Source organism: Pseudopodoces humilis, chromosome 1 (genome assembly GCF_049639895.1).
Source record: "Pseudopodoces humilis isolate 2021_Gansu_Grassland_sample_001 chromosome 1, ASM4963989v1, whole genome shotgun sequence".
In the NCBI taxonomy this organism is placed as follows: Eukaryota; Metazoa; Chordata; class Aves; order Passeriformes; family Paridae; genus Pseudopodoces; species Pseudopodoces humilis.
Window position 1 is genome coordinate 4,286,235 of NC_142200.1, and position 14,424 is coordinate 4,300,658.

General features: G+C 37.4%; 1 protein-coding gene across 3 annotated transcripts in view; it reads left to right on the forward strand.

Moving 5' to 3' along the window:
* TRAPPC9 (trafficking protein particle complex subunit 9) overlaps positions 1-14,424 on the forward strand; it is a 441,139-nt gene that overhangs the window by 189,317 nt on the left and 237,398 nt on the right. For all 3 annotated transcript variants that reach the window (XM_014257635.2, XM_005516888.3, XM_014257640.2), the window contains one exon: positions 10,495-10,648. In XM_014257635.2, coding sequence (XP_014113110.1) covers positions 10,495-10,648 — 154 coding nt within the window. The remainder of the gene's footprint in view (positions 1-10,494; positions 10,649-14,424) is intronic.

The window sequence follows — 14,424 nt, forward strand, 5'->3', positions numbered from 1 at the left end:
TGTATTTACAGCATTATTTGCTTAGCATTGTATATATACACACAATTTTAATAATAATGTACTTTCAGTTTTAATTTAACCCTCTAATCCATTTGTAACTGTTTAATTGAGTAACTCAGGGCAAATTAGTGCGTCAGAACCATGGTGACTTCTCAGCTGTGGATGGGGAGGTTTAAAAAACTGCTCCACAATTTTGGGGTACAATTTTTCTAGTAGTTGTATAGTCTAGTATTCTTTTGGGATAATCTGGGTCTGGAATTTCTATGTTAAATTGCTCTTTGTAGATGGAAAAGAAAAAAAATAATTTTTCTTTGAACTGTCAAATTGGCCCAAAGCTCTGTGTACGTTAGTGTCTGTGCCCTCTGTGTTTTCTGGGGGTTCTGTCTTCTTTGCAGGAACTGGGAGCCTGATGGAACAGCATGTTTTTTAAGAGAAATCATGTTGGTGATCTATATAAAAATGAATTTCAACTCTTTCATAAGCTGGAAGTGAAACTATGATAATTTTGCCATTCTTTAAATGTAGAGAATAAATCCGATTCCTAAACAGGAATCTAGTTTAAAATAGATGCCTAAATCTAGATATGCCTGTGTTTTTTATAGTCAGAAAAATCTAGTCAATGAGTGAAAAGTAGATGTAATTTTCATAAAAGAGATGTCAAAGCACTGTTTTCTATTTCAATATCTTTGAATTTTGCCTCACAATTTCCCTTCTTTTCTAAAGGAAAATTTGTCTGGCAGATGTTTAGATACTGTCATCTTCTGGACTTTTATTATATGTAAAAGAATATTGCAAGTAAATAGAGAATAACAGAATCTTGATTAAAATTGTTTCTCAGTTCATAAAATTTAGATTTAGGTGAATGAAAAGACTTTTAAAATTTCTCTGTTAAACATAAATGCTGAAAAACCCACCTTCAATATTTAAATATTTTTAAACATTGCCAAAACTTCTAAATAATACTATGTGAATGTTTTACTTGAAATAATCCCTTCTCAGTTTATGAAGGATTATAAAGATTATAAAATCTTCATATTTTTAAAGCTAGACATTTCTAAAGCATTATTTCAAGTAGATATGAATGAAATATTTAACTGAAAAATTATATCACTCCTTAATCATGTTACTGTATTCCTAATTTTAAGAAGAATACTTTCTCTTAAAAATCATGAAAATTCTGAAGAAGTTTAGTAGCAGACTTCAAATGATACCTTCAGTGTAAACTTGTAATGGAAAGGTCATATTTTGGGAGTTTTGTTTTAAATTGTTTCACAGCTGGAGGCTTTTTGCTTGCTATAAGAAAGAGTGCTTGGATAAATAGATTGTTAAAACCAAAGTGTCTGTCTCAGACACCATTAGCTGACTGCCCATAACTTGTGGTATTTCTAGTTTCTTTTCTCTCACTTCCTCCATATGTAGTGAAGAAATCCATATAAGAATAAGAGATATGTGTATATGAAGTTGATAAGAAAAGTTGCTTTATAAGTGGCACCAAAAATCCTGGGTTTACCTCTGAGATCCTTTACACAGCTGCGTCTTCTGTGAAAGCTTCCCAAGCATGACTCTGCTGACAGTGAAATTTCCCTGTTTAAAATTTAGACTACTATGTTCAGACTTATTTCTGAACCACAGGAAGCAGGAGTAAAAATCCCCTTGATCTCATTTGACTTTAGTGGGTTTGTTTAATTTGCTTTAGTTCTTTGAAGATGGGTTGGTCACTGCTTGGACATCAGGCCACGTGTGAGCAGAATCCATTGTCCATTTATAATGTGGTCTCTGCCTCCATAATTGACCAAGGGAGGGTAATGTGGCAGGAAACTGCTCCTAAATGAGTATCATTCCATCACAATAATTAAATAAATACTGAATTTCTAGCTGTGGTGTTCAGATCTGAGTCTGGTGAACATTGCTGCCCTTTCCCAGAGGTGCTCAAGCTCAAGGCTCACTGAATAGGAGGGCACCTGGCAGGGCAGTAACTTGGGATGGTGATTTCCACATGGAGAGCTTGGGCTAAAATTACAAGGTTTTATTAGATATTTAATATAAATAAATAAACATTTATTTAAATAAAATATTTTTTATTTATTATTAGGTCAAATTTTACAGCTGTACTCATTTTCTGATAAACTGGTAAAGTGTATCAGACAACTAACACAGCTCAGCAGTATGTGGGGGAAAAGTGTGTGGAGGTAAATCAATATAAATGTGATGAGATGAAAGTGAAGGCAACCCCAGCTCTGCATTTGGCTGAAGCTGGACCCAAGGCTGCCAAAGGCTGAGTATAATGAGCAGCAGAAGCAGTAGAAGCAGCACCTTGGTTTATTACCCATTATTGTCTTCAGTTTAAAACCATTATCCCTTGTTCTATCACTACAAGTCCTGATGAAAAATCTGTCCCCAACTTTCTTCTAACCCTCTTTTAAGTACTGAAAGGTTGCTTTGAGGTCTCCCAAGTGCATTTTTCTCTCTAGGGTGAACAATCCCTGCTGGTTTGTTTTCTGAGAGTAGCTTGCTTCTGAACGTGCTTCTAAACACATACAGGTGTCATTGCTGGTGAAAGCATTCTAATACGTACAGTGATTTTTTTGGAAAACAAAAAAAAAAAAGTTTAGGTGAAATTGTGTGTGGGTGAGTGAGATGTGTATAGTTTCTGTTATTAGTGCTGAGCAGGTGACTGCTATGGAACCTGTGACACACGCTTACTGTGAGCTAAGTTTTCTGGAGCATGATTAAAGCTTCTGTGCTCCCACTCTTGTCTGTGAACATTTATTCCTGTCACTAGTTAAAGAATAGGTTGAACTCATGGACCACATTGCTTTGTTGAGAGATGTTCACTGCTGGTCTGGTCTGTTCTGCTTTGGTTTCCTAAACTGAAGATGTCCTCACTGCTCCCCCAGCTTTGCTCTTTGGCAGAGATTCTGGATTTCCTTTTTTAAGTATGGCATCACACACAAAGCTTGCACCTGGGACTTGAGAATCTGTAATAAAATCTGTTCAGTTCCTAGAGGTGAAAAGAATCAGTGTGGCCAAATAAACATTTTAAAGTCAATGGACTGGGTTAGCTTGACATAAAAGACTCTTCAAAGGACTCACCAAGGAGTGAGTGCTATGAACAGAAGGTGTGAAGGTTGCTGGTCTGATAAAATTGTATGGGTTATACTGGGAAAACAGTGACTTGGGAAAGTATTTGTTTATTTCTCTAAATCATCTTAAGGTGAACTTTTGCTGCAGTGCTCTGGGAAAAGGGAAAATGTTACCTTTGTGTATAAAAAGAGAAGACAAGCAAGTAGATGGTAAATTAATAATTCATTATGAATGTAAAGTCTAATTGTATCTTGAAGTGACAGTCCATGGCAAAATGTGTACTCTTGCACACTGAGCATTCATGCATCCTGTGCTCCTACCCAAAAAAATGTTTGAATCACCTCCTTTTTGAAAAACCTCCATTTTTCTTATGTTGTATGTAAAGCTCTGTATCTTTGCATTTTCCCTTGAGCAGTCACTGAGACAGACTCTTCTCGTGAATAATTTCCCAGATGTACAGGCCATCCTGTGGGTTTTTGCCCCCTAGTTTGGTTTTTGAGTAGGATCTCAGCATCTCCTCTGAAGTAACCTTCCAGTTGTGTGCCACATGTCGCACTCATATTCCTTTAAGAGGAACACTGGGAATTTGGGAATTTTTCTTTTTTCTTGTAGGCAAAAGTGAATCGATGCTCCAGGTTTATCATGTGCAGGAGGTTGTGAGATCCCTCTGAGTGTTTTGGGGTGCTACACACACCCAACTCCACTCCTTTGGATCATCCTGCAGGGCTCCGGAACCAGCAAAAACCATCAGTGCTGGGTCAGGACAGAGCCCAGGCTGGGAAATCATCCAGGGGTGATTCATGACCAGCATTTTTGGTTGCTTTGGGACATTCCAGGAGCAGAGCCATTTGGTGGCTTTGTCCTCAATTCTCAGTGTGAGTAGATTCAGAATGAAAATCAGCTTTGCACCAGGTGAACACCTGTTTCCTTCTTTCTCCTTTTCTTGAGGCTCCCTGGTAAAGATGCTCTGAACAGAAGTACTGACCTCATCCCAGTCTTATTTTTACTGTTTATATTTTGGGGTGTGCAATCTTCTCAGTCTTTTCCCAGGGAGATTCAGACAGCTGGAGTGATAACTAGGCATGACTATAGAATTGAGGTTTTTTTGGTCTTGTTTGTTATATCTGGAACAAAATTCCATGTTTTAAATTTGCATATGTTTTCTTCTGAACTTTCTGCCATATGAGACAATAATGCATTACAGAAATGAGCAGCTGAATATGAACTTATATATTTTGACATTTATTTCTCTGATTATTAGTATTCCACTGAGAGAGAGGAAGGAAGTACAGTATGGCATTATTTTGGATAAAGAGAATTTTGAAATCCTTGTATAGTTCATCTGTGATAAGTGGAGGATATTTAACTCAATATTTTTGTACTTAGGCTTTTCCAAATTTCCTAATGAAAGGCTATAGATTAATGGTCTTTTATGCCCCCCATGGAAATTGGTGTATTCATAAAGCAGGCTATAACGATAATTATTATTATTTTAAATATCCTATTTCTTTAGGTAGTTAACAGCTTTGCTGCATGGTGATTGCCATGGGAGTCCAAATTATTTAAATGGGCAAGTGAGAAAAGAGGCAAGTTGAAGTTAATTGTTCTGCCTCTTCATTTGCAGTTTATGGTTTTCAGATTTGGACTTAGGAATTAAGAAACTATATGCCCAGCACGCATAGTATAATCACATTTAAGCAGAAGATTTATGTAGCCAACTATCTCTTAGCACTGCTCCATTTTCAAATATTACATTATATCCAGTGAAACAATTCTTTCCTGGTTTAACTTTTTATCGTCTGAAATGTTATTGCTCAGATAAGTCTAAGCTGTTGAATATTGTGGACTTAGCACTATAGTTTGACTTTTATCTCCTCTTCAATTATTTAAAATAAATAATTAAGTTCTAAATGCAAATTTTTAAATTTAATTGACCTTTCTCAAGATTAATGGAAAAATTTATCTTGTGCTCTGCACGGTTCAGATATTAAAGCCATCATTTTTTTTTCTGCAGCCAGTTTTAGGCTAGGAGGAGAGATCATTACTTGTGGGTCACTTGAGCTACTGAATTTTACAGTTGTATTTCATAGTAGTGAATGAAATACAGATTGTACTTCTAAATCTGTGAAGTAATTACAAGTAAACACAAGGTATATGTTAATTTGCATTACTTTACATTATTATTTATTATTATAGTATTCTCTTCACAGGAGATTTGATTCTTGAAGTACTCTTTGCCTGTAAATTATTATATACTGGGGCATCACTTCTAGTTTGGTATCAATTGCAGGACTTGTATTTAGGGTGGAATTGTGTGTACCTGAAACATGATGTTCTATATTAGAGGTGAGATTGCACAATGAAAGTATCAGAGTTTTAAAAGGAAACTTGCCTTATGCATTTTTTTTTCCTCTTGAATGTGAGAACGAGTGTATCATCCTCACTTCAAGTTTCCCTGAAATTTAAAATCATTGAGTGTACAGGGGCTCTTAATGCACATAAGCACTCTGCATAAGTGGCAGTAACATGGTCTGGCACAGTGTCCCTACTGTCTACTTTATATAAGAAAGGAGGATGAACAGGAAGCATAATATTGAATAAAGTCTCCAACTGCCTCCTGTCAGCTTCATTTTGGAAGCAGCCTGCAAACTCATCTGTGGATGATAGTATTTAAATAGGTAGTTAGCCATGAAGAAGAGTTTTTGAGTTCCTGTTATATTGTTTCTTCCTAAGGATAATTAAATAAAGACTATCTCTATATTTTATTCTTCCAAGCTAAGCAGCAGTGTTTTATTTACTTAATGAAAGATGAAATCTACTTATGTTGACCAGATTGCTGCTTTTCTTTTAATACCATGCCTGCTCTTAACCTCATTTTATTTTGAGAGTATCACATAATTAATTTCACTTTCTAGATTTATACTCTTAGAAGAGGACATGGAAAGATCTGAGGTGCGTCACTGGTGGATGGGATATGCCTGGGAGCTGCCCACTGTCCTGTCAGTGGCAAAGGCAGGAGTTTGCAGCACCCCCAGTGATGCTCCCTCAGTCAATTTCTCACCTATTAATTTTCTCTGACGGTTGCCATTTCTGTGAAGCTGTCAGTGCTGCTTGATTTTAACTGGCCCTGCTTTGGGAAAGGGGGATTTGGAAGGCACTGGCTGGGGAGCAGTCGTGATGTCATTTGCAGGAAGTTATTTTCCTCTCTGCAAATCCTTTCTGCTGAGCCTTCTGTTGTCAGGGCAGGGTAGGATTTCCAGTAAGGTTGCAACTGTTTTTATGAGAAGAGGTGAAATGATCTGTCCAGTGCCTTTAGTAGCTCTGCACTGTGACTTTAATAGGACTTTAGATGACTGTCATTGAGATGTTGGCTGTGCCATCAGAAGGTTTGTCACTTTTTTCCCTGTAAGCCATCCTGACAGATGACGTGAGATGATACTGTTTAGACACATCATCAGCATTGCCGATGAGCTGACCTTCTCCTCTTCATCCATTTAATTTGTATTTGAATAATTTGCATCCCTGTAACAATGCTCAGCTGTCTGAGGAGCTGTCACAACGGCTTGGGCTGGTTTTGTGACAAAACCCAGTAGTTTCAAAACACAATTGTTTCATTATTCATGAAAACTGTTGTTGCTTTATTCCTCCTCCTGCTCAGACAAGTTTGGCCAGAGAGAAACAAAATCTGATTTGCATTTGCAGGATTGGATTTTTTTTTTTTTTTTTTTAAATAATGCAGTGTTTTTATACAAATGTCTCATTATTTATTGAAAACTCATCTAGTAGGAAATTTGGATAGCTCCACATGAGGCAAAGAAGTTGAAATGGAATTCTAGTCCCTTTTCCTGGAACAAATTTATTTCTAAACTTTTGAGTTTTAAGATCTTCTCTGTTTTCCCTGATACGTAATTACTGTGAAGGGCAAGGATCAGGTGCCCTTGCACAATGTGAGCCATCATTATCCTGGCTGTTTGCAACAAATTGAATGCCTGCTTCAGACTGAATTGTCTATTTTTACCTTTTTCTATATAGATTCCATAGATTCTTGTATATCACAACAAGCAAGGACAAATTTGGGGAGAAGTGCAGAGAGCTCTTGACAAGAAACAGGTCGCAAAGTAACTGCAGAAGACAGCAGAGAATGACTTTTTTTTTGGCTAAAATACATTTCAGTCTCTTTATTCTGATTCACAGCCCAGTGACAAAGTTGGTGATGTTCAAAAGGTTGCCTTTCACTGCCCTCTCCTTCTTCAGGGTGAGGTCTATGTGATCTCTAGAGATCACTTAAAAGTTAAAAAATATCCTTTTTTTTCAGTTGCTGATTGTAATTCATTGTCCAGTTTATCCTTTTTCTCATTCCATCATCTGGCTCTGGGAATTGTTTGTCCACTCATTAACACTTCCCTGGTGAAATGCATCTCTTGAGGTGGGAGAAATCTTCATATCTAAAAAGAAAGTGAAGAATCTGGGTTTGAGTACGGGTACTTTTCTCAGGATGAATGACTGATTTAGGTTATGGTATTTATTTTTTGTTTTGATTCTTGTGCAAAGCCTTCTCATGTACTACATGTTCCATAGGCTGAGGAAAAAATACTGAAGCAACGTTACAGATAAAAAATGCAGAGACAAAACTTGAAATGAATATTTTTAGCACAAGAGGAAGCAGAATATAGATGATAAAAGGCAGATACATTTAAGAAAAAGAGCAAGGATTTAGTTCTGTTCTGCTTTACTTTGAAAGGAACTATAGTCTTGAAACATTTTATTTTATTTCATTTCTGTTTATTGCTTTCGTAGATCCTACCTAGAGCTGTGTTCATAGTACTGCTTTGTGGGGTTTTTTTCTCTATGTAGTTCTCTTCTACTCAGACTCTTCACTTTCTAGCTGGCAAGTGTGTTGTTGGGGGTGTTTTTGTAGCTTCTCATGTGACATGAGGTGCCACTGTGCTAAATACAGTATAAACATTATAAATAAAACCATGGTTAGAAGATTTGAAAACTTAGTAGAGTCTCTGAGTACTGAGAGCCCTGTTTACTAAAGCTTTCCATAACTTAGAGCTTAATAAAAGTTACTTGAAGCAGAGATGCACAATGAACAGTTAAGAGCAATCTAGGCTGTATTGCTAAAGCTGATGTGGATTTATTGGAGGCTGTTGGGGTACAAAGTGCTTACATGCATATTTAATTTCCAGACAAAAATTACCATATTTCCAGCAACAATCTTTCAACAGAGGAATACAATCTGAATGCTGCAGTTGCATATTAAATATTGTTAGGCAGGAATATTTTTCTCAAATATCAATCACTTAGAAAAGTGCAACACTAATTAGATGGGAGCTATTTTCCTGGTCTCTTTGGAGATGGATTCTAAAGACAATTTGTTAAAATATGGCTATAGGAAACAAACTATATTTCTGTGAGGATATAAGCATTATTGTGTATATCATAGAAATCAAGTACTGGGTTTACATCTGCTCACGTACCACAGAGGCATGGAGTGATCTCAGAAACAAAGACTATGAAATTCAAAATATTCCAGTTGTGTCTTCCATCTGCATTGCCTGTGCTAAATCCAGTAAGCCTTTGCAGAATCAAATCATACTTCAATGCCAGTAAGAATTAATGTTGTTAGTCATAGTTTCAGGCCTGGTAATTTTTTTTCAGAATCCACTCTTCAGATTGTATCTGGGTGTTTTTCATTATGGTCTTTATTTCTGGCTTGATTCTGGCAGTTACTGTGATCCACTTTTATAACTCATGTTTAGGTTTTGAATATGCCCAGCACTTGATGGGGACTGTGCATGCAAATGAGGAACTTCTAATGATCTCTTGCTGCATTAAAAATAGCCAAAACAACCCCCCACCTTAGAGAGGAACAGATTAATTCCTCCGCCTTTGGGATGTGAGGATCAGCAAAGATGCAGGCTGCAGAAGTGGGAGCTTGCAGAAACCTTTGCTGGAGTGCTGCATTTGAACTTTTTTGTCATGAAATCACAGAATGCTTTGGGTTGGAAGAGACCTTAAAGGCCATTTAGTTCCACCCTCCTGCCCTGGACATGGACACCTTTCACTAGAATGGTGAAGGGGGAACTTCAGAAACTTCTCCTCAGATGTCAGTTTTTGCTCAGCGTTGATAAGCACTATTTGAATTCATCTTCCCACTGCAAACTTCACAAGCTCCAGATGATTCATTGTAATTGACATCTATTTTTACCCAGTTTCTTTAAATTAATGTAAATTATAGAAAATATTTTCTGGTCTGGATGGATTTCCAAGTTCTTTCTTGTTGACATTTGCTACTGGTGATTTCCTTTTGACAACACTCATAGAATATGTTTCCTTCTTTATATGAAGAAACAGATAAAAGGATAATAGTAATCCTATGTTTTTGTGAAATGCCCTTCCCAGACTGCTTCTCAGTTTGTAGTTGCATTTCATCCTGAATGGTTTTCAAAGCTGTTGCTTGGTCTCCTTAAGTGCAAAGTCATCTCAAGAGCAATATATTTTAATTCTTCCCTAATTATTTTTCTATTTCAGACAATTCAGGAAATTAAAGCTGTTTTGGCAGCATAGTATATTAGATCTTCCATAACCACATTTCATGTGATGTGAGCTGGTCTAAATTCTCTTTTATATTAGATTAGTGATTCTAATTTAACATATCAGTATTTAGTATGCATTATAGTGTACTATATTTAATTTGATTACCTTTTATGCCTTACCGTACATTTAATAAAGCAATTATTTAACCATTTGCTACTAATGAATTTTACTGTGATATTGAAATTAATATGGTCTGTAATTCATGAAGATGCACAAAACAGGAGAGAAAGTCAAGGGCCACATTAAGGCCCTACTTCTGTGCTTATTTTGTTTTTCCTTCCTGAGTTTTGCAAGGAAAAGTGAGGAAGTTGCCTTGTGAAACCAATGAATTCTCCAAGTGTGTTACAGTTCACTTCAGGAGACACTTTCATGTATAATATTCAGCTTCCCTTGTGTATGGGTTGGTATTAATAAACAACTTTAAATAGTATATTCCTCAGCTTTTGGCCCAGTCTTGAGCACGACAGGAGCTTTCACCTACCAAGAGTGGAGTCAGGTGAACCTCTACAGGACCACAGCGAGGTCACCTGCCTGAAACTGCAAAATAGATGTCTTGTACGCCACTCACAAAATCATGAAGAGTTGGTTGATGATTTGTAAAACATTTTTACCATCAACAGGCTTAGACTTGTGTTTTGAGTAGCATAAACCTTGTGGTTTATATATCATTAATTACAGACTGGGTGCCAGTGAAACCAATATATTGATATTGTGGTGATCATGTTCACAGTGGCCTGCAGTTCCTGCAGAAATAATATCAGCAAGAATGATGTTGTTGGCTTTTTTCTTTCTTTTCCTTTGCTACAGCATGGCTATCCAAGTGGACAAGTTCAATTTTGAGAGCTTCCCTGAATCCCCAACCGATGGGGCACAGTTGGCGAATGCAAAGCAGCTGGAAGAAGAAAGGCAGCAAGCAAGAGGTCTGGAGATTAACAGCAAGCTGGATATTTGCTGGAAAATTATATCCTTTCATAAATACTTGCTTCAAAAGTATATAAATAGATGCCCTCTGATCCATTTTATTTTATAATTCAACTCACTTCACAACAGTGTTACTGAAAAGAAAAGTAATTAGAACTATGAAGCTTATCATAATTATAGACTGTTTAAGGTTAATTGTGCTGTATATTATTTAGGCGATGCTTGGGTCATCCTATAATGGCTTTTTCTGAGTCACTGGGCATATCATAAATCCTGTGTGTTTTTCCCAGCTTTTAGGGAACTGAGGAAGTGTAGTTAGGATTGATGAGTAGTAGATTCATGGGGTCAATTTTTTTCTATTCTCCCCACACCGAGTAACTGAATCATGAAGAAATTAATGAAGTTCGATTTAGAGAGTTTGCATATATTTAATTAAATTTGGGTAAATCAGAACATATTAGAATAATTTATTTCCAAGTCCTCTTTATAGATTTAGTAATGTGCCTAATCTTGGGTAGCTTTTTAAGGCTTAGACAGGACTTGTGTGATGACTTAGTCATTCTAAACATAAAATCCCCACAATAATTCTAAATGCAGTAAAATATTGCCTTATGATTATTAATAAGAAATTGCATTCAGTTTAGAGTTAAAATAAACCAATGGTGTTGCTATAAATTTCGTGATTTCTATAAAAAAATCTTGTGCTTGGCTTGTCAAAAATACACTTTCTCATGATTTTCTTCAGGAAACATTCTGTACAGCAAACAGGCCCCCAAGCCATGTGATGGTACTCAGCACTTCCCAGGAGATTTATATTTTTCACTCAGATCATCCTCAAACTCACATGATTAGGGGCGGCAGAAGATAAGGGAAGAATGGCAATCAAATCATGCTTTATCTGTTTGAACTTTTAATTGTACTTTTATCCAGTGATCTGAAATGATGTTTCATTACCAATTATTGTGAGGAAGAACTTGACTGTGAGGGTGGCTGAGCCCTGGCACAGGCTGCCCAGAGAGGCTGTGCAGTCTCCTTCCCTGCAGATATTCAAGACTTGTTCTGGACACAATCCTGTGCTCTGGGAACCCTGCTTGAACAGGGGGTGGACAAGATGACCTCCAGTGGTCCCTTCCAAACTTAGTCATCCTGTGATGACTGAATCAGATCAGGATTTGTCAAAGGCAAGGCTTGAGACATAAATGAGATTCCTAATGCCTGGTTCAGTCCAGATTCCCCAAGCAGCATTTCAGAGAGAGCTCCTTTTATGCAAAAATGTCAATATTTAACCAGAACTCACTTGGAAAATGTCTGAGTTACAGAAAGATATAAATATTCTATGATAGCACAGATGAATTCTTATACTGGAATTGAGTGCATAGTTGTAATCATTTTGTCAAGGTGTAAAAATTCATCCTAACTCATTCCAGTTGCTGGGCAACACTGTTTACATCCATTCTGTGTTCTGGATTTAACCCCAGTTTTGATCCCAGAACCATTGTGGCTGACATGAAAGTCAGTACCTTAGAAACCAGTAGAACAGTGTGTGGGCTCTGTGTGTTAAATTCAGTGCAACCAGTAGTTTCTGTATTTTTAATACTTTAAATGATTGTTCTCTCTGTTCCAGGAACTAAAATTTATCTAATTAATGAAAGGCAACAAGTTTCACATGTGTTTAAAAATCCTTGAAGAAATGTGTATTCTTTTCCAGCTATCATATCCCAACTAGACTTAGTCTTTTTCATAGCGTTGCAGAATCATTAATATTGGAAATGACCTCAAAAGACCTCCAAAATCATCAAGTCAAAACTTTGACCAAATACCACCAACAAAACCACAGCACTGAGTGCCACACTGGGTTCTTTCTTGAACACCTTCTCACACCATGGTGACTCCACCACCTCCTTGGGCAGGCCCTTCCAATGCCTGACAACCTTTTCCATAAAGACATTCTTCCTGATGTCCAACCTGAACCTCTCTGGCTTCATCTTTTTTACTTCTTGAAGCAATATTTAGATACGAACCAGTTAATTAAAAAAATAAAATAATTCTTCTCTCCATTCTGCTAAGTTTAAGAAATTTGGATTCTGAGATATTTTTCTCCCATCAGAGTAATTGGACACAGGTCAGTGGAGTTTATACTGGTGGACAGACAGGCAGAGAAGTGGATGGATAGTTCAGCTGCATTAACCTTGTTTTCCTTCAGGAGTCAGCCTCAGTGCAGCCAAGAGAGAAAAAGTATTTGCAAAATTACAAAGAGGTAGAATTACTCATATTTCCTACTTGAAATTTCCTACTGATATTTACTACTGGAGGAGGCATTTTTGCTATTACTATCTCTTAGACAGTAATGCCAAGTGATCCCTTGTTATCAATTATCTCTGAACTACTTAGAACCCCCCAGATAAATTTCTGTCCTGCGTGCATTATGTGGGAAAGTGATGGGCTGAGGTGAGTTAGCCACAGAATCTGCCCTGAGGTGTGATCCAGGACCCACATCAGATGCTTACACCAGGAAAAGCAAAAGCATATAAGGGAGAAGTTAGAATGTGCACAGGGAATTATTAGGAAAGGAGGGATGAGGCAATTGAAAGCTTTTTGACCAAGGACAGAGTCATCCAACAGACTGAGGTGCTGTGAATTTGTTACAGACCACTCAAACAAGAAGCAAAGCTGGATGAACTTTTCCTTAAAGACTGGAAGAAGTCTTCCAGTTGCAGGTTAGCTTATTTCTGAAATACTTTAAGGGAAATTTTTGTATGTGAGTATTGGATGGTTTGATTTGGTGTGTGCTGTGTCGGATCTGCTCCCTGAGCAAATGATCCAGCTGGAGGGGTTGAAGTTTGGTGTCAGCCTTGGCTGCAGTTGTCCTGAGATGACGGAACTCAGTATCCTGAGGGAAGTGAAGAGGGCACGTGGCAGGATAATGACTCTGGGCTTGAGGAGACTTTGGGGAAGGCAGGATTGGAAAGGATGGCCTTGGTCCCATTGGAGTTGCTGGGTATCCAGGACCAGCCCCCTGAAAGCCCAAGAGTTCCAGCAGTCAATAAAGTTCATCTTTGTCATGAGGAGACTGCTAAATTCCAGTTAGGTACTAGGAAAATTCCTTTTCACAATGAGGGTGCTCAGATACTGGAACAGGTTGTCCAAAAGTGCTGCAAAATTGCTGTCTTTGAAGATGTTAAAAAATTCTGGAAAATGCCTTGAACAGCCTGGTGCAATTTTAGTATTTTCCGTGCTTTGAGCTCAGGGCTGGAGAGTGACTCTGGAATTGCCTTTCAATATAAATTATTCTGTGATTTGTACAGCTGGGCAGAGGGCTGGGTCAGAGAATGACTTCTGAAAACTAAACTCTCCTTCTTCCATCTTCTGCTATCCCCAGGTTTGATTGCAGCCAGAGAAATTTTCTAATGTACTGTGAATGAGTTGCTATTTCAGTGAAATGAGACTGTAACGTTTTGGGGTCATTTTCTTGAAAATATTCTAAACCTGGCCCTAACAGCCTTAAGAAAGTGAGACAGACTTCCAGTGCCACCCTAAATACCATGTTCCATTTTAAACTTTTTTAATAGTTAGAGTTGTTTTTCTTACTTCAGCCTTAATATCTGAGATGTATAGGAAGTCTGTCCTATTTGCAATGTTTCCTTACATTTTTTGAATTGTATTTTGTGCCCCTTCCTCAGTTTTTTGTTTCCCATATTTAAACCTAATTGCCAACATTTCTTTCAAAGCACATTCTCTTTCAGTCATATTGCTGATTTTGTTCTGCACTACAGCCCTGTTTTTCTCAATATGTGGGATCCAAACCTGGAGGCAATA